This window comes from Heteronotia binoei, chromosome 8, assembly GCF_032191835.1.
Source record: "Heteronotia binoei isolate CCM8104 ecotype False Entrance Well chromosome 8, APGP_CSIRO_Hbin_v1, whole genome shotgun sequence".
In the NCBI taxonomy this organism is placed as follows: Eukaryota; Metazoa; Chordata; class Lepidosauria; order Squamata; family Gekkonidae; genus Heteronotia; species Heteronotia binoei.
Genome location: NC_083230.1, coordinates 105,420,946 through 105,445,158, shown reverse-complemented (window position 1 = coordinate 105,445,158; position 24,213 = coordinate 105,420,946). Strand labels below are relative to the sequence as shown.

Sequence of the window (24,213 nt, the reverse complement as noted above, 5' to 3'; positions counted from 1 at the left end):
TTGTAGGCCTCACTAGGCCCAGGATCATGACAGACGAGATCACTCCTGGACATACACAGAGTGCCAGCACTGCGTCACTGCATACCTGCAAGGCATGCCCACTTATCTGGGATTAAAAAACTGAGCACAGCCTGCAATTTCTAATGGTTTGACACTACTTTAGAAGGTGAGCACTCTTTTGGAAGCCTTTATTCTGCCTGGTGGAAGAGTAAGAAAAAACTGCGCCTGGAAGCCTTCCGCAGGCTTTGCCAATGAGTGGTGCTATGTACAAATAGCCATCAGCATGGGGGCAAGGCAAGCAGAATAAAGAGAACATCCTTTACATGGTCAAAAGCAGTTCTATTATGTAATAAAGACCAGGCAGGCAAAGAATTATGAGCTTGCTGGAAGAAGCAACCGGAAGATGTGGGCAAGCTGTTGTTGAGCCCCCTAATAGCATCTGTCAAATAACATTGTTACAGAGTTGATAGGCTACCCCCAGCTGCTCTAGGTTGAAGGAGTGTCTAATCGAGCACACTGCTTGCTCTCCTCCCCTCTGCCTGCTTGCTGAGAGAAAAGGATCACTCCCCCGTACCACTCCAGTTTACTCTGCAAATCCATGGTTTATTCAGAACTCAGCTCTGCAGCTCAGCAATGCCTTCTGAGAAGCTGGCATCTCCCTGCCCCCCCAGATACAGACAGTTTGAAAACCTTCGTTGTCGTAAATGAAGAGTCAGTCCTCAACCTGTTCCTTGGATGAAGGCCCAGTAACGTCATTGGGAAGCAACATCTAAATAAACCTGCACAGAACTGCAACCTGATTCTGTATCACCTGTAATTCCCCAAGGCTAACATCTTGAAAAGGTGAGTCTGGAGTTGATATACACCCCCCTTCCCTTCTCTCTCTCTCTCTCTGCAATACCAGAAAAGGCATATTTCCATAAAACAATTTTGCTGCATTCAGATTTCTATGAAAATAAGATACATGGCAGTACTATGGTTGCTTTCATAAGTTACCATTTTATTTCTCAGGCGATATTTTATATTAAATAAAATACTGTCTTCTCCATGCCACTCATACTGATAACAATAATAACAAGATCACACCAATTTCATACATCTTAGTAGGTAATAAATAATGAGCACATATGACACTGATAAGTTAGAACTGAACCATTGTATGCTCAGCTATCTGTACTCACTGATCATACATAGTGCTTTCCACCCTTAAAGGCAATGGAGGGCCAGATAAAAATAACACTACCTTCCTGGAGCAGTGTATGGAAAGATGACATTGGATGCCCAATAATAGCAACGGCTTTGACATTCATGAGTAGGGCGCAACCTTTGGGTTCCTTGTTCCATTCAGTTACACGGGGGCTCTTCGCACTGGGTGCCTGTTGAGGCTCGAACAGTAGGAGCCATTTTATAAAGAGGCTGGTCGGGAGTCTGTGTTGGCAGAGATCGGATGCTGAAACTGAGGGCAGATCTATCCTCCCGATAAACTGGTTTTTATCCCATTACCCTTTTCAAGGAAATCCTGGAGTCCAATTCTGTGAAGGGATAGACCTCTTAACAGAATTCTCCCCAGACCGGAACTACTAGGCTTCTCCTAGTGAGAACCTTGTAACTGTCAATCAGCATAAAACCCATTTGAAGTTGTACTGCAGAAGCACCCTAAGAAAATGCCGAAAGGTAGTGTTCAGAGAAGACGTAAGAGCCCCCTTTCCTGAACTGCTACATCTTGTTCTTGGTCCTGCAGAGGAAGCGACTGCTTCAGCTTTAAAGAAGGCCCTCTGGAAACCAAGATGGCACAGCTGTCCCGAGACGGTCTGCAGGGAGAGGTGCTCCGTATGCCATCTCCATCTCCTCCTGAGCGTAGTCACACCTGAACCATTCAAAGTTATCAGTGCATGGAGAAAACCATGTAGATCAGGCAGACTCTTTTTTCTGATAAACCAGAAGATAGGCAGTTTCACTCCTGTAGGAAGAAACAAGAGCAAGTCTTAACCAATTAGCTCACAGATTAGGCTGCGGCTATTCCTCAGATTAGGATTCTACAGTGTGAAAAGTGGATGGCTGACAAAGGCAGCATACATCAGAGGAGGCTGCTATTAACTCAGCCCCACGTTGCACATTGCACAGCAAGAATGCTTACAGTTGTCAGTGACATGAAATATAAGTGGGCACAGGAAGCCAGCCAATTAGGGATCCTAGGCAGCCAGCCAATAAGTGATCCTAGGCTCCTATCTGCTGGATGCCACCCCCCTTTGTTAAACCTGCATTATATTTATGAGCTTTGCTCCTGCAAACATATGACAAAAAACATTTATATGAAAAGAGATCAATCAGCTCTAAGCCTGGCCACATAAGAAAAGTCACTCGGCCTTCAGGAGGATTCTCCTGTACGACTTCCTGAATTGTGCGGTCTAATAAATGAAAGTCAACATAAAAATTCAATAAATTTATTTTATGTTGCTGATAGTGATTCACCCTCACCCTGCTTCCGGAGAGAACAGGATATAAATCCGGTAAGTCAAATCAAGCTGGGGGATGACCTTCTTAACCCAAGAGAATAAGCAGCCCTATTCTAGACCGAATCAAGAATAGCCGGCAGTCGGAAGTTCCAAGGTTGGAGCAAAAGGGTCCAAACAAAGGATTCCGCTGGCTTTTCTGGTATTGCCAAAGGCAGTGCAGCCCACTGGATGCCTCTCTCCTCTGCCTGTCTTCAGCCATAAAAGAGAATTCCTGCTTCTGTTACCACCCTCCTCCAGCAACAGCCAGATCTCAGGACTCCAGTTAGCACTGCAATAATTCACTTTTGAATATGTCTCTGAATCTGCAGAAAGCCACTTGGGAGGGGAAACATGTTGGGACAGGGAATGAAGTGCGGGGACACTAAGGCTGAGGTCAGATGCACATAAACTGACTTGGGCATGGATGAAAGCCGGATGGATGTCGGATTTTATGCGGTTGTTCAAACATCAGCATCCGGCAATGATCGTTGGCTTGTTCGTGTCCCGTACTGCCGCGACTGGGACACAGACTTTTTTGGTAGTGCATTAAATCCGGACCAAGAATGCGTCTGACGACTCCCGCACGTACTTTCTATGTTTGAACGCTCCATTGTAGCCGACTCGTCGCAAACGCACATCCGCTTCCCTCCGAGAGCCCACTCCAAATGATATAATTGCGCCAGCAATTGTTGAGTCAGCCTTCCAACCTTCCGAGGTCGGTAAAATAAGTACCCAGCTTGCTGGGGGGAAAGTGTAATGACCGGGGAAGGCAATGACAAACCACCCCGTAAAAGGTCTGCTGTAAAAACGTTGCGAAAGCAGCGTCACCCCAGAGTCAGAAACGACTGGTGCTTGCACAGGGGACCTTTCCTTAATGGGAGGGAGGCAGATTCCCTGTCTTTGCTGTCTCCCTGCCAGGCGGGGAGATGGCAAAGGCAGTTCCTGGGCTTCCCACCCCCCCTTTAAACACCCAGGTGGGGTGTTTAAATGTGGGGGAAAGGCAGATCGCCCATCTTTGCCTTCTCCACACCAGGTGGAGAGATGGCAAAGAGAGTTCCCATGCTCCCCACCATTTAAACACCCTGGCGGGGTGTTCATGTTTTTTGTGACAGTACGTTGTTTGATGCCCATTCCGGCCTGTTCTGGCTTTTACCCTGTCCCGTTTAAATGGGGGGGGGGGGAGATGATCCACCTTTGCCGTCTCCCCACCAGAGACAGATGATCCACCTTTGCCGTCTCCCCGGAGAGACAGCAAAGAGAGTTGCCGTGCTTCCCACCCACCCCCATTTAAACACCATGGTGAGGTGTTTAAATAGGGGGGGGGGAGGAAGATCACCCACCTTTGCTGTCTCCCTGGCCGGGCTCCCGGGCTTCCCCTCCCTGGCCAGGTGTTTAAATGGGAGAGAGGGCAGATCGCCCACCTTTGCTGGCACTTTTTTTTTTAAGCCAAGCATGATATCCCATGGTACTGTGCTTATGCGAGTGCGGAATGCCATCTCAAAAAACGAGGTCCGGTTGAGACCTCTGATCAACCAACGAAGCGACCCACGCGGCTTAGAACTGAAGGATGGAGGGATGTTTGATCAGGAAATTCGTTGTAAAAAAGCTGCGGAGTATAATAGCGACGCGTTAGGGATGGATTTAATGGTGAGTGTGACCGCGGCCTAAAAGGATTAAACATGTAACACTCCCCCACCACCATATGAAACTGTTTCTTTAAATACCAGTGGGGCTCAGCTGTATACCTCAGGTGTCATCAACCCTCCCCACCCCCTGCCCACTGAGAGCCAGTTTGGCGCAGTGGTTAAGTGCGCAGACTTATCTGAGAGAACCGGGTTTGATTCCTCACTCCTCCACTTGCAGCTGCTGGAATAGCCTTGGGTCAGCCATAGCTCTGGCAGAGTTGTCCTAGTAATGGCAGCTTCTGGGAGAGCTCTCTCAGCCCCACCTATCTCACAGGGTGTCTGTTGTGGCGGGGGGAAGGCAAAGGAGACTGTGAGCCGCTCTGAGATTCAGAGTATAGGGCAGGATATAAATCCACTATATTCTTCTTTTCCCTATGTGATCAACTGTGCCGATTTGGCATTTGGGGAGAAAGATGAAGTCGCAGTGTGCTAGCTGTCCTCCTAAGGTCCTTGGCCCTTGCACTCAGAATAAGAGAGAAAGAGATCGCCCTCCTTACCAGCGGAGACCCGCATGGCCATAGGTACACATGACATCATCCCAAGACACCTGCAGGGCAGAGAACACAAGCAGCAACTGAGCAGGGATTATTCAGAGCTTCGATCACATCCATCCTGACCGGGTGTCAATGCATGGGACAATGACCAAACTTTTTCTCTTAAGAGGATTTTGAACAGAGAGATATTTACAAGTGGGGCCCTGACCTGGGCGGCCCAAGCTAGCTTGATCTCATCAGATCTCAAAAGTTAAGCCAGGCGAGCCCTGGTAGAAAAAGCCCAGCAAGAACTTATTTGCATATTAGGCCACACCCCTGCCATCAACATTGGCTGCGTTCCTATGCGTTTAAAAAAAAACAGCCCTGCTGGTTGGTACTTTGACACGAGATCACTAAAGAACTCCAGAGTCACCATACACAGAGGTAGGCAATGGCAAACCACCTCTGTTCATTCCTTGCCTCAAAAACCCCACAAGTCGCCGTAAGTCGGCTGCGACTTCACAGCACTTTCCACTTCCATACTGCCAGCGGCCTCGATCAAGCGATTCCTGCGACCTGTGCAAGTAGACCTCCTTCCCAGCAACAATGTCCAGCCCAAGGAAAACAAGTTGCAGGGCTTTAGGGGGGGGGGGGGCAAAGAGAGACAGGTGCAAAATTGTTTTTTCTTCCATCCTCGCCTCACTGACCTGCATGGCAATTACTTTTTTATTTTACGAAATTTATGTCCCACCTTATAAGGGTCACCATGGTGGCTAACAGATTTTTAAAAAACACATACACAATAAAATTACATCTTAAAATTACCAACAAAAAGCATATCATTAGAACAAAACAAAACCGGAGCTAGAAGATATACAACATAAACCAAGGATTGAAGCGTTGGGCAGGAAGGAGGGATCACTGAGCGAATGCCAAGGGAAACAAACAAAAAGTCTTCGCCTGTTGTATTACTCTACATGAGTCCTCCCACTTTCCTCAGGAAAGGAAGGGCTGCTGGGGTGTGTGTGTGTTATTTTTATTTATTCATTTATTTTTTACCTTTCTCCCAAGGGCTGTAGTAAGTCTCCTCTCCCGGCCCCTCCATTTTATCCTCACAACTACTCTAGTTAGGCCGGAGTGTGTGATTGGCCTAAGGTCACCCAAGTGAGCTTCTATGGCACAAGTGGGGATTCAGGCTCTGCTCTCCCAGGCCCTAGTGCCTTCTGCTCACAGATCACTGGATCCAGCTCAGTGCTGGAATGCAAGCTGCTGTCTTTGATAGACAAGCCAAGTCGACCCACTGAACTGATGTCTGTAAATCAGTCACCTCAATTAAGGTCTGACCCAGTGTAAAAATCAAGAACATGCATCCCAGAGAAGATACGAACTAGCAGCGATGTAGTGCTTTGCAGGGGTTGAATTCTAGCAGGAGCTCCTTTGCAATATTAGGCCACACCCCCTGATGTAGCCAATCCTCCAAGAGTTTACAGGGCTCTCTTTTTTGTAAGCTCTTGGAGGACTGGCTATATCAGGGGTGTGTGGCCTAATATGCAAAGGAGCTTCTGCTAGAATCCCACCCCTGGTGCTTTGCATAGCACACATGTTCTGGCATGTGGCTGAATGGCAAGAGCCAGTTTGGTGAAGAGGTTAAGAGTGCTGACACGAGTCCTCCCACTCTCCTCAGGAAAGGAAAGTGTTCTTCCTCTAAACTGGAGAACTGGCTTTAATTCCTCCACTCCTCCCCCCACATGCAGCCAACTGGGTGACCTTGAGCCAGTCACAAGTTCTCTCATAGCCGTTCTCTCAAGAGCAGTTCTTACAGAGCTCTCTCAGCCCCGCCGTCCTCACAGGGCATCTGTTGCGGGGACAGGAAAGGAAGGAGATTGTAAGCCGACCTGAGACTCCAAGTGAAGAGTGGGGTATAAATCCAACTCTTCTTCATCTACCTTTTCATGCAGTGAACTGTCTGCATGCAGGGCTTTTTCGTAGCAGGAACACCTTTGCATATTAGGTCATACACCCCTGATGTAGCCAATCCTCCTGGAGCTTACAAGGCTCTTAGTACAGGGCCTACTGTAAACCCTTGGAGAATTGGCTACATCAGGGAGGTGTGGCCTAACATGCAAAGGAGTTCCTGCTACAAAAAAAGCCCTGCCTGCCTGTGACTACAACTGAACTGGGCCCATCATCTGGTACACTTTTTTGGTAGATCCTGGGATGGGGGAGCTGGAGCAGATCCAGATGTGGGTCCGGTTTCCTGACCTGACAGACGCTGGAGTCGTTGAAGCAATACCACTTGCGTTTCATGAGATGCCAAATGTAGGCGCAGTAGTGGCCACAGCTGGCTGATCCTGAGTGGGCGACAACTGCAAAGAGATCATACAGGCCACTATCCTGCAAAAAGCCATACAGAGAAGCTGTCAGCACAAGCACAACCTGGATTCACAACTTTCCAAGAACTGAGGCTACACTCATAGGGAGATTAGCTCATATCAGAGGATAGTGCTTACACTACATCCGTTCTTTTAAATTTTCATTTCTCTGCTACGTGTTTCCGCCCAGTTTTTTTCTGTGCTGCTCCTTAAGGGTTTGCATTCCAGAGTGTAGCACATTTTACAAGTACCTCTGACTGCTGAACCTCCACATTCAGAGGCATTAATCCTCTGAATCCCAGAGCTGGGAAGCAACATCAGGGAGAGGCCTCAGCCTCTATGCTCTGTTGCTGACCCTCCAGAGGAACTGGCTGGCCACTGTGTGAGACATAATGTTGGACTAGACCAAGGGTTCTCCAAACTGGCTTAATGTAAGAGTCACATAGAATAAACATCAAATGTTTGAGAGCCACAAGACATGAACAGATGTTTGAGAGAAGGAAAGAAGGAAGGAAAGCAACTTTAACTTTAAATGCATTCTCCAGCTGACTTGGTTTGGTAAAGTGATTTAAAGATACTTTAAATGCTTTCTCCAATTTGGCCAATGAGGTTACAGTGCTAACTGGAGTCCTGAGATCTGGCTGTTGCTGGAGGAGGGTGGTAACAGAAGCAGGAATTCTCTTTTATGCCATAACCAACCCTCCTTAGGTTCTCAGGTCTGATGAGCTGCAGCTAAGCAGGGCTACTGTGGCCACAGTGATAACGATGGATCAAATAAGAACTTGTGTTGTTAGGACTACTGCTTTGCTATATGCAACTGCACAGTGACAACTGGGCTGGGCATGGTAGACAATGATCCATCTTTCAGCCACCTGAACAGTCAGCCCAGGTTAGGAACTCTGCTTGATAAACTCAGACCAAATGCCAAGGCACCTCCTAAGAAGCAAATGAACTAGCCATTAACTACAGTTTGGTGTAGTGGTTAAGTGCGTGGACTCTTATCTGGGAGAACTGGGTTTGAGTCCCCACTCCTCCACTTGCAGCTGCTGGAACGGCCTTGGGTCAGCCACAGCTATCGCAGGAGTTGTCCTTGAAAGGGCAGCTGCTGTGAGAGCCCTCTCAGCCCCACCCACCTCACAGGGTGTCTGTTGTGGGGGGAGAAGATATAGGAGATTGTAAGCCGCTCTGAGTCTCTGATTCAGAGAGAAGGGCAGGGTATAAATATGCAGTCTTCTTCTTAACCACAACGTTCTACCCTTCCCCCAAGAAGCTCAAGGTGCCCTACCAAGTTCTCCTTTCTCTCCTCCATTTTTATCTTCACAATGACCCTGTGAGGTAGGACTATGCTGAAAAATGTGCAACTGCAGATCATCCAGCATGGGTTTCACAGCTAAATGGAGGTTAGAGTCTGGGTCTCTTTATTCTTCACCTATGCTGCATTCCTAGCGAGAATTATGATGGAAATAAGTAACCCACCTCCTTCGGAAAGCCTGGCTGATATTGGTCTGGCGTCAGAATCTGACTGAAATCGAGATGCTGAGGGAAGGACAAGTAATGACTGATCTTCTGAGTGCTGTTGCCGTGCTTGGAACAGAAACGTTTCAGGTGCAATGTCAAGATTCGAGGGAGACAGGTTACTTTCATGCCCTGCAAGTCGGCAGACAGAAACAATCAATAGCAGAGAATGCAATCAGCAGGAGAGAGCCATAAGGCAAGAAAAGATTAGCAGTCTATGTCAGAAGACCTGGATCTTGTCTTCATCAAATCAGCACTGGTGGTTTCATGTACGGTATTTGTTGGGCCATAAGCTCACCCTAAAAGGGAAGAGCCGTGAAGTGCCAAAGAGGAAGTCTTTAGAGGACATGCCTCAGCAGCACTTGGGGTGGATACCCCGTTTACCTGCAGACACACAGTTTTCTTGTCACACCGCTTGCAGTGACACATGTTGTCCTCTGTCAGGAATTCTGGTGCAAAGAAGCAGCGCAAGGAATCTTCCTGAAAGCACAGTGGGAAGATTGTATTAGACAAAGAGCACAGCTCCACCCCCTGATCTTACTTTGCTTTTTTCTTCTGTACATGCTCAACAGGCTAGAAGAGAGTGAGTGGATGTGTGTGTGTGCGTGTGCAGGGCTTACTTTGTAGCAGGAACTTTTTGGGGCCGAAAACTGTACTTTGTGAAATGTGCCTTTTCTGTCGGTGATGCACTTTATTTCATTTTATCATTCAACTATTTTGGTTTTATTGTATTGCTTTACATTTGAATTGTAGGTTTTATTGCCTAATTTATGCTGTGATCTGCCCTGAGCCCGTTATGGGAAAGGGCGGAATATAAGCCCACTAAATAAAATAAATAAATAAATAAATAAACTCCTTTGCCTATTAGGCCACATACCCCTGATGTAGCCAGCCAATCCTCTCGGAGCTTACAGTAGGCTCTGCACGAAGAGCCCTGTAAGCTCTTGGAGAATTGGCTACATCGGGGTGTGTGGCCTGATAGGCAAAGGTGCCCCTGCTACAAAATGAGCCCTGTGTGAGTGTGTTTGTGTACATACACTCTGCAACGGAGCAGAAGCACTAAACTTACCAAGGTCCTGACCCGACGAGAATCGTGATTGAACATGGGGAGGGGGAGCATCAGCATGCTGCTGCTGTTCTTCGTCTCCAGCAAGCATTTCTGACACACCAAATTCTCTTGCAAGTTGATGGTGTACATATCTGTCAAACTTTCAGCCTTAAAAGGAAAGCAGGGAGGGGCAAGAGAAGCACATAGCAAGTCAATAACACTATCTGAGGACAATAACTGCAACAGAGCTAGGAAAGAGCAAGACCGATTTCCCACTAGCCTTTTGCTGCTCTCACTCTCCTCTTCTCCGCAGGGATTCTGTCAGATTTCACACTATCTACCCTGGGGCTGCAACTTGCTCCACATTTTTTGTGCAGCAAACAAGATCTTCTAAAAACCAGTTTCTGTTTGTCATGTGAAAAAGGCAAGGCGAGTTGTATCCCTGGTGCAGATAGTGTGAAATGCAACGGAAGCCCCGCAGAGAAGAGGAGCGTGAGAGCAGATTAAGGCTAGTGGGAAATCGGTCCAAGACTACCAAAATTTGTGACGGGGAGGAGCTTTCGTGAGTCACTCCTCTCTCCTTCAGATAACATTCTAGCTGTATGAAGTGTGTAGTGACTCTCGAAAGCTCACTCCCTGCCACAGATTTTGTTAGTCTTTAAAGTGATACTAGACTGTAGCTCTTTTCGACTGCTACAGACAGACTAACATGGCTACAACAGTTTATTCTTTCATATGCTGCCTCAAGACCCATCTGAGAAATGCCTTCACATTTGCTTGATTCTAAACTTTTCAAATTTTTACTGCCAAGTAGGGTTGCTAACAACTTGAGAGGAAACCAGAGCTTTTTTTGTAGCAGGAACTGTTTTGCATATTAGGCCACACCTCCCTGATGTAGCCAATCATCCAAGAGCTCACAGGCCTCTTAGTACAGGGCCTGCTGTAAGCTCCAGGAGGACTGGCTACATCAGGGAGGTGTGGCCTAATATGCAAAGAAGTTCCTGCTACAAAAAAAAAACAAACCCTGGAGGAAACCGTCCTGTAGCTTTGTCTATATAAAGTGCTGTCAAATCACAGCTGACTTAAGCAACTGGAGAGATTTTCAAGGCAAGAGACCAACATAGGTGGTTTTCCATTGCCTGCCTCTGCACAGCGACCCTGAGCTTCCTTGGCAATTGCCCATCCAAATATTCACCAGGGCCAACCCTGCTTATCTTCTAAGATATGACAAACTCAGGCTAACCTGACCTATCCAGGGCAGGGCCTGTCCCTTGAATAAATGCTTAATTAGTACAAATGGGCAGCTGAAGTTTTCAAGGCACAGAGGTAAATTACATTCTCTGGTAAATAACATCCCATTTAGCTTTCATTAAAGGTTGTTGGCAACCCCATCTGTGGGGAAGAACCATTCAATGAGACTGTACAGCAGGGGTCTCCAAATGTATTGTCTCTCCCAAGGGATTTTAGAAAGTGGTCTGGGCCATGTGGAACTTTTCCCCTGGTTGGCTGTGTACTTTTTTTTTTTTTAAGTTGCTTTAGCAGCAGCGACCACCACAGCACAAGGATCCTCACTGCATCACTGAAGGTAAACTGTGGCAGCCATTTTATGGCTGTGCTCGCCACAGTGCGGCAGAATTCCAAAGGCGCCCTCAAGCTCAAAAAGGTTGGGTACTGCAGCTGTATTAATACCACTTAGGGTGTAGGCAGCTACTAGCAAAGCTGTAACTTTCATGAGGTCTAGAATATTGGTATTGATATCAAAATTACTAAGAAAGAGCACAAATATTACACAGAACCTGGTCTGATTCCAAAACTCCTAAAAACAAAGACTGAGATTAGCAATAGCATGTTCCTCTTTACAAAACCAGGAACTTACCAGATCTAAGTCTGTGATTTGGCTCTTAATTAGGTTCCAGAGGATCAGAAAGAGTTGAGAAGCATCATAGAGAACAAACACTGAACAAACAAAAGTTTAGCGTCACTCTCTGTTTCCTGAGCACCTCCCAAATGCCAATATTCTACCCCTCTACTTAAGCCTCCCCCACCAACCCATCCATTAAACAGAGCTCCTCCACCTTCTCATTTTCATCACTTTTCTCTATTGCTTATTTTTTTTTCTTTTCTGCATGTTTTGCTCCCTTTAGTGGTCTGTTCGATATTACATTGCTATATGTCCGGAATAAAAACCTGCAATTTAATTTGGCAAGGAAATAAGCTAGACATACAGATGTGTGGTATTGAATGGACCACTAGAGGGAGCTAAACACATGCAGAAAAGGTCCACCCCTCCCAAGCAAGAGACAAAAATGAGAATGTGGAAGAGCCCACAGCCTAAACTGTAGTATCTTGCCACCATGCCCAATCGATTACATTTCCCCATTCTTCAGGTTACATGGGGTAGAGAATAAAAAGCAACTCTGTCCTGCTGGCAAGTGGAAGAAACCCTCCAGTTGCTCCTTACATCTGACTTTATGCTTTGCAAGGCAATTGGCAAGACCCACGGGGTGCACTGATCTGTGTTTGCTCCGCTGCATCGCCTCCAAGAGCAAGAGCATTTGGTAAGGGACGCTCCGTTTCTGTTCCGCAGCTTCAAACGGCACTTTAATCCTGCAACAGAGAGGACAGGGACCATGACCAAAACATCCCAGTCAAGCAAAAACCAGGCCCCTTCCCTAAAGGCTGTACTTCTAACTGTAACCTCCTTGGAAAATAACTGGACTTGCTCCCAAGTAAGCATACTTAGGGAACACTGTAAGAAGCAGAAAATTAACACACTCCCTTCTGTAGGGTTGCCAGGTCCAATTCAAGAAATATCTGCGGGCTTTGGGAATGGAGCCAGGAGCAAGGTTGCAATAAGCATAACTGAACTTCAAAGGGAGTTCTGGCCACCACATTCAAAGGACCGCACACCTTTAAATGCCTTCCCTCCACTAGAAATAATGAAGGATAAGGGCACCTTCTTTGGGGGCTCATAGAATTGGATTCCCTGGTCCAACCTTTTTGAAATTTGGAGGGTGTTTTGAGAAGAGGCACTGGACACTATGCTGAAAATTTGGGGCCTCTACCTGAAAAAAATAGCCCCCCAGAATCTCAGATTCCTGCAGATCAATTCTCCATTATACCTATGGCAATCAGTCTCCATAGGGAATAATGGAGTGCCCAGCAGACATTTCCCTCCCCTTTTTTGTAGAAAAAGCCCAGCAGGAATTAATTTGCATATTTGACCACACACCCCTGATATCACCATTATTTCACACAGGGTTTTCATATAGGAACTTATTTGCATATTAGGCCACACCCTTTGATACCTGACCAGATGGAACTGCACTCCTGCTCAAGAAAAGCCCTTGGCTGGGATCATCCACATAGTGAATGGCTTTTATTCCGTGCATCTGCCACACAAAACCAGCTTGAGACAGCAAATGTTTTATTCTCAGTTTTCACCTGGGGGAGTCAAGGCTGTCTCAATGGTTCCCGGGTTTCTTTTTTGGGGGTACAAAGAGTTTCCTGGCCTGGCTCACCTCCGGAGTATTGCAGTGAAGTGTCTGTTCATGAAGAAAACCTGAAGCAAGGAGTTGAGGCAACAGCTGAATCCAATATTGTACAGGCCAACAGCTTCTGAAGGCAAACGGAAAAACGAAACACGAAGGTTGTACAAAAGGGCAAGGAGAAAAAAGATGCTCATTTAAGCGGCTGCTGTTCTATTCGTGACAAAACCAACCAGAGATGCTATTTAAAGGGAGAAGAATGGGACGGGGGGGGGGGGGTGCAGGGTCCCACCCACATGCTCCAAAGTATCTGCATCTAGCGCATTATCTGCCCCCCCTCCCCAATCTAGCCACAAATCTCAAGTTATCTGCACACTGCTTACCCATATGCCTAATTTATGGCCTCTGGAGATCTTTGGAATGACAGAAATTTGTTATGGTCTGCAAATAGAACAACTTAGCTTAGGATGCCCTCAAGGTGGAAGGATGGACTGGTGGGAACCCTGTGCCATTTATTTATTAATGTACTGCATTGGTATCTTGCCTTTCTCCCCGCTGGGAGCAGTTTATATCATTCTTCTCCCCTCCATTTTGTTCTCTGAACAGCCCTGTGAGGTAGGTTAGGCTAAGAGCGTATGACTGGCCCAAGGTCACCTGACAAGTTTTCATTACAGAGCTAGGATTCAAATCTGGACCTCCCAGAACCCAGTTGGACATCCCAACCACTACCTCACATAAGATTCTGTGAAAAGGGAGACCCTCTTAAGTCCACAGCTACAGACTCAAAGGAAAAGGCAGACTTCTTTGAAGAGATTCCTCCCAAACCAAGGAATACAAGATTTGCAACAGAGAGGCAGGCAATGGCAAAAAACCACCTCCAAACATCTCTTGTCTCATGAGGTCTCCGTAAGTCAGCTGCAAAATCAGACATCTCTTGATATCAATACCTTTCTGAGTTGCAGCCTCCCAACAAATCTCCTATAAGTTTCCTTACAAGCACTTGAACGGAGCACATCTAAACTACAAGGACAGAAAAGAGGAACATGGTGGAGAGAAGGGAGAGACAGACAGAAGACAGACAGACCAACAAAAGCAGGCATTCAACAAGTACCGTTCTTTAAGTCGGCCAGTCCACAGATGGCTTTCAGCTTCTGCTTGCGCTTCTCTGCAGCATCCTCGATACTCTCCGCCGCCTCCTCCTCTTTCTCCTCAGCCGTCATGGTTTGATACTCTTCCAGCCTGACGCTCTTGATTCTCTCTGGCCGTCCCACTCCCTGGCCCATCAACTGTGCTGGGCAACCCAGAGGAACAAGTGGCTTAGTTTACTTCAGGCAACAGCTCGTTCTTTAGCATAAAGAATAATGTATTTTGGGGAGGGGTGGGGAGAGGGACACTTTCAAATCAAGTTTCTCCTCTCTTTCTCGCTCTCTGTCCTTAAAGGGGTAGGGCCGTGGTTCAGTGGCAGAGTATCTGGGGCTGGGGGGGGCTGTTTTTTGAGGCAGAGGCCCCAAATTTTCAGCATAGTATCTGGTGCCTCTCCTCCAAAAACCCTCCAAGTTTCAAAAAGATTGGACCAGGGGGTCCAATTTTATGAGCCCCAAAAGAAGGTGCCACCATCCTCCATTATTTCCAATGGAAGGAAGACATTTAAAAGGAGCACAGCACGTCCAGGGGTTTTTTTTGTAGCAGGAACTCCTTTGCATATTAGGCCACACCTCTCTGATGTAGCCAATCCTCCAAGAGCTTACAGGTTTCTTAGTACAGGGTCTACTGCAAGCTCCAGAAGGATTGGCTACATCAGGGAGGTGTGGCCTAATATGCAAAGGAGCTCCTGCTGCAAAAAAGCCCTGAACACATCCCTTTAAAATGTGATGGCCAGAACTCTCTTTCGAGTTCAGTTATGCTTGTCATTGCTCCTGTGGCTCCACCCCAAAGTCTCATGGCTCCGCCCCCAGATATTTCTTGAGTTGGACCTGGCAACCCTATCCACAATAAATCAGTAACTGCTCTACTTTGCACTTCATGTGCTAGAAAAGGATTATTTGGAAAAGGAGGGGAGGGGAGGGGGGAACCATCCTTATCAGGAGCCACCAGCAGGAAACTGCCTGCAACACTTGGCAGCTGGACCCCACCCCACTGGTCCTGGGGAGAGCAGATGAAATCATCTGCATTGACTTTTCAGCAGGGCTGAGTATAATTGAATAAATACTCTGATTTTATGGAATTTCTGAATTACTTCTTGCCTTCTAGTTTCAGAGGGTCACCACACTGGTCTGCAGTAGAACGGCTAGACTGGAGCTCAGTCACACCTTAAGAGATCAGCAAGAGTTTCACAGGGTGTGAGCTTTCACCTTCCCCAGACATGAGAAATGAAGCTCTCCGAGTCACGTGATGCTTTCTGGTTCCCCCTCCACATAAATCCAGGGAAAAGGAAAGCAAAGTTTGAGTCCAGGGGCACCTTTAAAACCAACAAAAGTTTGGTATAAACTAGGTATAAGCTTTTTTTTTGTGCGCACACACTCCTCCAACCTTGTTCTGTTGCTTCAGGCCAACACGGCTACCCATGGGAAGGTTGTTGCACAAAGCGATGTAAGTCTAAAACATGAGAGGGGGTTTCTTTTTCTTCTAAAAAGGATGATAATATGGAGGAAAGTTGAAATGTGTGCAACACGTACTATCTCACCTGCCTTAAGCCCAGATCCTAAATGCATCCCTGAATCCATCCATGCTATACACATGTACTTGGGATGCAGGGCTCTTTCTAGCAGGAGCTCCTCTGCATATTAGGCCACGCCCCCGATGTAGCCAATCATCCTGGAGAGTACAGTAGGCCCTGTACTAAAAGCCATCTAAGCTCATGGAGGATTGGTTACATCAGAGGGCGTGGCCTAATATGCAGAGGAGCTCCTGCTAGAAAAAGAACCCTGCAGAGTAGAGCTAGAATTATAGGTTGCTGGGCAGCTCCAAATACCTAGTAGATGTGTCTCCGCTGCACAGCTGCATGGCAGAGGGGCCATTTGGGACGGAAAACTTGGGGGGAGCCAACTGGATCTGCCATCCACTGCACTGACCCCTCCCCCCAAGGGGTCATTTTGTAGAAAAAAGAAGTGCTGGAGCTCATTAGCACAACTCATTTGCGTAATCTATTTGCCTATGCTGCCCAGGAGTGGAAGCAGAGCATTTGTTTCTTAAATCCCTGCTGCCAGCTCCTTAAGCCAGACTTGGCCCCAATCAGCATTTAGAGAGACTGCCAAGGAAGCCCAGGGTCACTCTGCAGAGGTAGCCAATGGCAAACCAGAGGGAGGCAGAGGTCAAACCAAGGCAGATGTGTGAACTGCTGCCGGCTGGGGGGCTGTTTCCTTTACCGGAATGCTGCTGCAGTGGAGGCTGCGGGTTTCTCTGTTCTGTGACTCCCCTCTGCTGCTTTACGTATGAAATAGTTCCATCCCAAGCCAGACCACTGCAATATCCACCCCAGCAGCGGCTCTCCAGCTCAGTTCTTTTCACATTGTCTACCTCATCTGGCAAAGGGAGCTTTGACTCTCGAAAGCTTATACTGCAAAACCCATGTGAGTTTCTAAGGTGCTGCCCTCTGAAACTATCGATTTACGGTTGCCAGATCCTCCCTGGTCACCAGTGTGGGATGGGGAAGGTAAAGGTGCCAGATCCAGGTTGAGAAACTTCTGGAGATTTGGGTGCGGAGTCCGGAAAGTGTGCAGGCCCCTAGCTACAGTGGGACCCAGGGGGGCAGACCCCTTCAATCAAACCCCCATTTCCATGTATGGCCCCTCTAATCAGAGCTGGATTAACAATTAGGCCAAGTAGACACTGGCTTATAGGCCCCTGTGCCTTTAGGGGCTCCAGTGTGGCATTTCCCCTGTTTCCCCCCTTGCTTGCAGCCCTCCCAGCCTGCACGCACAGCCAGTAACTGAGCTGCTCTTTGCCCAGCTTGCCTGGTGCGGCTGCTCCTGCCGTTGTTGCCAAGTTTGCCTCTCTCTGCCTCTCCCCCGCAGCTTTGTCAAAGGGGCTTTTGAGAAGGTGCCTGCCTGCAGGCTGCAGCGGGGGCCATGGGTGGTGGGGCAGGCACTCCAACTCTGAGATGATTTGCAAGGGGGTCCCTGAGATTTTGACTGCCTGGGGGCCTCCACAGGGTTTAATCCGGCACTGCCTCCAATCAGTCCCCCTTCGCTCACCACCGCAGCAAGGGTCATGAAAGCAGTGAGGGGCAGACGCTTGTCCTCTTTCCCTGCTTGCCCTGGCATTTCCTTCTCTTGTAGTCCCCAAGCAAAGTTTCCTGACTGTCCTAGCTCCCTTCCCTTCCCCGCAAGTGCTCAGGGTCGCGCTGGACTGAGGTGTGTCTCTGGATGCTGCGCTCTGCCGCCCTTGCCTCTACTTCCTTGGCTGGCTGGCTGGCTGGCTGGAAGGAGTCTCTCGCAGTCCCAGGCAAAGTTTCCTGTCTGCCCTGGCTCCCTTCCCTGCAATCGTTTGGGGTCATGCACCTCTGGATGCTGGGCTCTGCTGCCTTCACCTCTCCCCCCTCGGGAAAATTCGGGATTGGCAAAGGAAGGTCTGCAGGCAGGCAAGAGCTTGTCGGTGAGAAAATATTCTTGCTTTTGCTCTGTGAAAAACACGCCCCCCCCCCTTCATCATTTATCTTGTAGCCGGCTGCCCGGGTTTTTTTTTTTTTTTTAACAAATTTTGACATTTGTAATGTCACTTTTGGCCCCACAGCCCCGCCCCCCCCATGTAATATTTTATCCCCGGCCCACCCCCCACATAGTATTTTCTAGCTATGGCCCTGCTTCTGTGGGATACAATGACCTTCCAAATCACCCCTTTTCTCCAGTTCATTAGTCCGAAGATGAGCTGTATGTAATTCCAGGGGCTCCCCAGGTCCCGGCTAAAGGGTGGCACCTATAATATAGTGGGTTCTTAGGCACTGAAGAGGCAAAGCGGTAGTGATAACAAGCCCTTTAATGAGTACAGCATGGTGGGTGGCGGCACTAACTCAGTTGGAGAATGGGGCCCGCTGGGCCAACTATATAAAACACTGTGTGCCCATGCTAGCATGTGATTGGGTCATTCAAACCAGCAGGGGGCCTGTGATTGGAGCAGGGCAGTTAGGATTTGGATCCTGCTGCCCATTGTTCCCAAGTCCCCAAGCTCAGTCCTTCAGGCTCCAATGAGCCAGGCAGGAACACCATTTGGTAACACATGGATTCACATACATAACAGCACCCAATCCTTGTACGCTGAATTGAACCAGGGACTTTCTGCCCAGGATGCAGGTGCTGTGCCAATGAGTCAAAGTCCTTCTGCGTGGGCTTCCCCACTCAAAAGGGGAAATGCAAGAGGAACCCCTTAGCTCTTTCTTTCCAAGAAAGCAAGCAGCTTAAGGAAGGGATTTTGAGCGGGGTGTGTGTGTGTGTGTGTGTGTGTGTGTGTGTGGAATCCTGTGGAGGAGGGGAAAGGGTTTGGCATACCTGCTCTATATGTCTGCTCCTCACCTCCCTCCAGCAGCTGTTTTTCAGGTCAAATGAAGACTGGGAGGCTGCTGATGCATCACATAGGGAGATCCTGATGTAGCCAATCCTCTAAGAGCTTACAGGGCTCTTAGTGCAGGGCCTAACTGTAAGCTCCAGGAGGACTGGCTACATCAGGGGTGTGTGGCCTCTAAGCTGAGTTAGTGTGAGCTAGCTCACAGATTTTTTAGCCTCCAGTTCACCCATTTTTGTCTTAGTTCAGAAAAAAATGACCCCAGAGCACAATAATTTATGCAGTAGCTCACAACTTTAATGGTGGCAGCTCACAATTTTAATGCCAGTAGCTCACAAAGTAGAATGTTTGCTCACAAGGCTCTGCAGCTTAGAGGGAACGTTGGGCCTAACATGCAAAGGAGTTCCTGCTACAGAAAAAGCCTGGGTGCCCACATTAGGCACAACCCTACTGTACTGAATTCTATGCCCTCAGAAGTTAGTTACATTAAAAAGTAAAAGTAGACCCCTGTGCAAGCACCAGTCATTACCGACTCCAGAGTGACATTGCAGCATGACGTTTTCACAGCAGACTTTGTTACAGGGTGGTTTGCCATTGCCTTCCCCAGTCATCTACACTTGACCCCCAGCAAGCTGGGTACTCATTTTACCAACCTCGGAAGGATGGAAGGCTGAGTCCTGCTGACTGTCCGCAGTCCAAAAATTCTGGTTTTTCTTGGGGGGAAATTTCTGTTACTTTGTCTTTTACTTTATTGCCAGTATAGCTGAGACAGAAGGGCTACTATATAAGCATTTTATTGAACCAGCTGGGCACCAGAGGGCTGCCCGCCCCAGAATTCTGTTTTGTGTTAAAGGTTAACTTCATTTCCAAATAAAGTTTATATTGTTGCATGAGTTTAGCCTTGCTTGTTTCACTTCTAGCTAGCCTTAGATAGTACAAAGCACTAGTGTGATAGCTCTAAGATGGACACATTTTCTAATATTCATGCACACACACACACACACACACACACACACACACACACACAAAGGGGGGAAATAACCAAAACAAGCAGACAGATGGAAATCTTCATCATGCCATTGTGGCCACACAGAAGAAAGTAAAGTATGATGGGAGTAAGTTTCTACACTTTCCCCCCAGCAAGCTGGGTACTTATTTTACCGACCTCAGAAGGATGGAAGGCTGAGTCAACCTTAAGCCAGCTACCTGAACCCAGCTTCCGCTGGGATCAAACTCAGGTCATGAACAGAGAGCTCGGACTGCAGTACTGCAGCCTTACCACTCTGCACCACGCAATTACATATTGGAATCCAGCACCGCTTTAGAGACCCACAAGAATTCGGGGCTATGAGTATTCAAGACGAAGGAGGTTTTGAATCTTAGAAGCTTCTACCATGAAACTCTTGTTGGTCAAGGTACTCCTGGACTGGAATCTAGCAGCCTGTCGGCAGAATCAAACTGTGTGTAAGCCTTCCCTCAGCTGTTAAGAGAGATGTCTATAGATTTGGGAAGGGAGGCCAGCTTGAAAAGACATAGAAGGTTTTACAAAATGCAAAGAACTCTGGTTTTACAAGCAGTGCAGTGCTTCAGATGTTTGTTTGGAAGTAAATCTTATAAACTTGTTGGGTGGGATTGCATCCTCCCAGGCTTGCACGCAGGGAGGATTTAAATCCAGCTTCTTGCATGCTTTGGCTCTAACCCAACAAGGAAAGTCAGGAAGGGAAATACTGTACTGCACTTTTCCTGACGCAGTTTAGGGCAAGAACCAGAGCAGTCTGCATGCTTGGGGCCAGGGAAGGGAGCCCTGAGGGTTAGATTCATACCTCCCCCCCCCAAAAAAAGATAGATGATCATGCTATATATTTGAGTGTGCTATTTTTTTTTTAGTCTGCACACGGTACAGACGGGGATGACAGGTGAGAAAGTGGCTGAAATGGACCCTCCATCTTTCCTGAACCAGTAAGATATGTACGTTTATTTCACCCCTGCATGCAGCTTTAACTCCCAGGTCAGATTTTTTCACTCTTGGAAGGGCACAGCATCTTTTGGCATGGGGGATCAGGGCAGCTCTGCACATAGATGGAATACTTTTTAAAAAATGTGGAACAGAAAAGAGAATCAATTGAAGACTGCAACCCGATTTTCTGTGAATATGCAGAAACACACTTACTTTGCAATAACACCTCTGTGGTGGGTTCACCTATGAAGCATAAATCACTGTTAGTGCAGACTCAGATGGCTAGATACTTATGAATCAATTAGATTCAAGTCCAATAACACCTGAAAGACCAACCGCGAAGGAACGCTCCCTTCATCAGGTAGCAGTCACTCTTGAAAACTTGTTCGCCAAAAACCTTGTGGGTTTCTCAGGTGCCACTGGACTCAGCACAGCTACCATCTGATGATTTTCTGAATCAATGTGTCTAGACGCCCACCAAACTTACTCTCAAAGCACATCTGCTCTGTATGTTCCAATGAGGAAAGAAATGCAGGATATCAGCATCATACAGAATCCTATGCAAGTATCTTTAGTCTCACATATCTTCAGTCTCTTTAGAGCCAGACTGGTGTAATGGTTAAGAGTACAGACTCTGTGCTCTGGGAGAACTGAGTTTGATTCCCCACTCTTCCACATGGTGTGACCTTGAGTCAGTCACAAGTTCTCTCAAAGCTGTTCTCTCAAGAGCAGTTCCTGTCAGAGTTCTCTCAGCCCCACCTGCATCACAGGGCATCTGTTGTGAGGATGGGAAGGGAAAGAAGACTGTAAACTGCTCTGAAACTCCGAGTGAAGGGCAAGCTATAAATCCAGTCTCTTCTCTTTTTAACATTACTAGGATTTACTGATGTACAGGACTGGACTATATATTTCTTTGTATCTAAGGCAACAGGCAGACATCTCCACCATGTTTACTAGCCAGTATATTCAGTGGGCTTACTTGTGAGTAAGTGTCCAGGTGCTTACAGTTAAACCCAAAAGTGTAACTCCTTTGCAGGAAACCAGTACTTAAAACAATGTCAAATCTTATTATAGCATCAGCTTTCATGGACTACACCCACTTTTGGTTGCAATCAAAGGACACTTCCTAGGAATTAACCCCACTGAATAACGTGGGGCTTACATCTGAGTAGACCTGATTAGTATTGCTCCTATTGTCTTCCCAAGGGAGGAATGACCTCATGTATCTAGTCCACAAAAACATGCTGGAAGAAATGTTATTTAGATCCCCCCCCCAAGTACTAAGAATTAAATGACCTCCATAGACAACCAAAATGGTATTCACACAAAGGGGAAAAAAGGAGATACCATTTCCAAAGCCAGTAGACATTGTATTTGGGTAGTTCTTGCATAGGGTGAAAAAAAATTATACAGAAAAATAAATATTTGTTGTAAAAATATCCACATTTTTTATTTAGCAAAAACAACCCCTCCAACCCACCCACCCCCAGTTTTGCTAATCTACCTCTGCAATCTTCCACATCCCTACTGGACAGTAAAAAAGGTAAAGGTAGTCCCCTGTGCAAGTACCAGTCGTTTTCGACTCTGGGGTGACGTTGCTTTAACAACGTTTTCACGGCAGACTTTTTACAGGGTGATTTGCCATTGCCTTCCCCAGTCATCTACACTTCCCCCCCCAGCAAGGTGAGTACTCATTTTACCGACCTCGGAAGGATGGAAGGCTGAGTCAACCTCGAACCGGCTACCTGAAAACTCAGCTTTCGCTGGGATCGAACTCAAGTCGGACAGCACGACCCTTAAATAAGCAGACAAACAAATGGTCTGCTTTGGTTTGCTGTGAGGATTTTGTTAAATTCTTGATCAGACGGTCTCAGTGTCAAAAACAAATTCTGCATCCAGTTGCGCCTTTAAGGCCAACGTAGTTTTATTCAGGGTATAAGCTTTCGCATGCGTGCACACTTCTTCAGATACGTGCAACAAAACTTCCTCCGTCATTGCATATACAGGTAGAGAAAAGGTTCGTTGTCAAGAGGTCGGACTGATTAGAATCAAGACGCATAAGCGATTAGTATCGCTGAGCCAGAATTAAAGCAATTGGTCCCCCCCCGCCCCAACCTATATGTAATGCTTAAAGTCATCTTCTGTATCAGAGGAAGCGTACATGCAGTATACCCAGAATTAAACGTTGATCTTAAACGTGCCACTGGAGTCAAACTTTCTCCTGTTGCTTCAGACCAACCCGGCCACGCACCTGAACCGATCTCAAAAAGGCACCTTCCAGCGGTCCATTGCTCTGACCTGGGTGCCCCAGGCTAGCCGGATCTCGCCTGTTCTCAGAAGCTAAGCAGGGTCGGCCTATTTGGACGGCGAAACACCAAGAAAAATCCAGCGCTGCTTTGCAGAAAGGAGACAATGGGGAAACTACCTCTAAACGGATTGGAGAAAAAGGTCGCCGGTGGGTGAATCCCCGCGGAACAGGCTCAAGGGCTAAGTAATCACATCGGCATCGCGTCGGAAGGTGCAAGACTTGAGCAAAGCGGGAAGCGCAACTTACTGCGAGCGACGGAGCTCGGCGCTTCCGAACTCCACTTCCCTTCAGTTTCCACGAGCCGGCGAGGACAACGCTTGCTCTTGCTGCTGCTGGCTCTGCTAGGGGGCAGAGCTGGGTAGCGCCAATACACGCGCCTGAGTTTTGATTCCCCGCCGCTGCAGCAGCCGAAACGGGAAGCGAAACTTAACTGAGGCATGCTGCAGCCGGCGCCAGCCTGCGGAAAGCTAGAGAGCCTCGCCACCCCCATCCCCGTCACAAAACTGGAGGAAGCGCGGAGGGCGGGGCAGCCAGCTCCTCTCCATAGGTACGGGTCGTCTTGACGTGTAAACTGAACTGTATGCAGTGTCGCTTTCCCGATGTGCCTTTACTTACGAAAAAGGCTGTTCTCCTCCCCACCCCGCGAGTTCAACGACCGCGCTTACTTCTGTGCAAAGATGCACTGGTGTGTGTTTTTCCCTCCGTCCAGGGCAGGGGTGGCCAAACTTGTTTCATGTAAGAGCTACATCGAATAAACGTCAGATGTTTGAGAGCTGGAAGGCAGGCAAGTAGGCAGGCAAGCAAATAGATAGGGGAGAGAGAGGTGGAACGAAAGCAACTTTAACTTTAAATGCATTCTTCAAGTCGCCGGCTGGCTCAGCTTGGAGAAGTTATTTAAAGATACAAATGCCTTCTCCAGGCTGGCTGATGGGGCAGTGGGGGCTTTGAGAGCCACACAAAATGTGAAAGAGCCACATGTGGCTCCCGAGCCACAGTTTGGCCACCCCTGGTCTAGGGGAAACTGCTGGGAGAGAAGCGTGTCCCTGAGCATGCACAGAATTCCGTCGAATATCTTTTTTTTTTAACCGTCATGCAGGATTACCTTTTAGTGTTGCATGAAAGGCAGAAAATCAGGGAAAAAGGTAAAAGTCGGATCTACACGGATCTTCATGAATTCATATGATTTTTACATTGAAATGAAATCAAACCACTTTAATCCTATAGATCCTGTCTTAGACTATAGGCAGGCCCACAAAAATCATGCCTCCACGAATTGGTGGCGCCTCAGCAATGCAAAACCTGGCTTCCAAAGCACGGATCCTCATGAATTCATATGATTTTTATGGAGAAATGAAATCAAACCACCATCATGTTGT

The 24,213-nt window shown here is 47.5% G+C and overlaps 1 protein-coding gene across 1 annotated transcript; it reads right to left on the bottom strand.

Moving 5' to 3' along the window:
• Positions 1 to 979: 979 nt before the first annotated feature.
• USP18 (ubiquitin specific peptidase 18) lies at positions 980 to 23,378 on the bottom strand. The gene is made up of 11 exons (XM_060245803.1): positions 23,084 to 23,378; positions 14,188 to 14,367; positions 13,110 to 13,206; positions 12,050 to 12,195; positions 11,465 to 11,544; positions 9,610 to 9,756; positions 8,925 to 9,020; positions 8,502 to 8,672; positions 6,916 to 7,047; positions 4,678 to 4,727; positions 980 to 1,960 (listed from the first exon to the last, which is right to left on the bottom strand). The coding sequence occupies exons 1-11, from the start codon at positions 23,325 to 23,327 to the stop codon at positions 1,912 to 1,914; spliced, it is 1,392 nt and encodes a 463-aa protein (XP_060101786.1). The 5' UTR covers positions 23,328 to 23,378; the 3' UTR covers positions 980 to 1,911.
• Between the last annotated feature and the right edge of the window lie 835 nt (positions 23,379 to 24,213).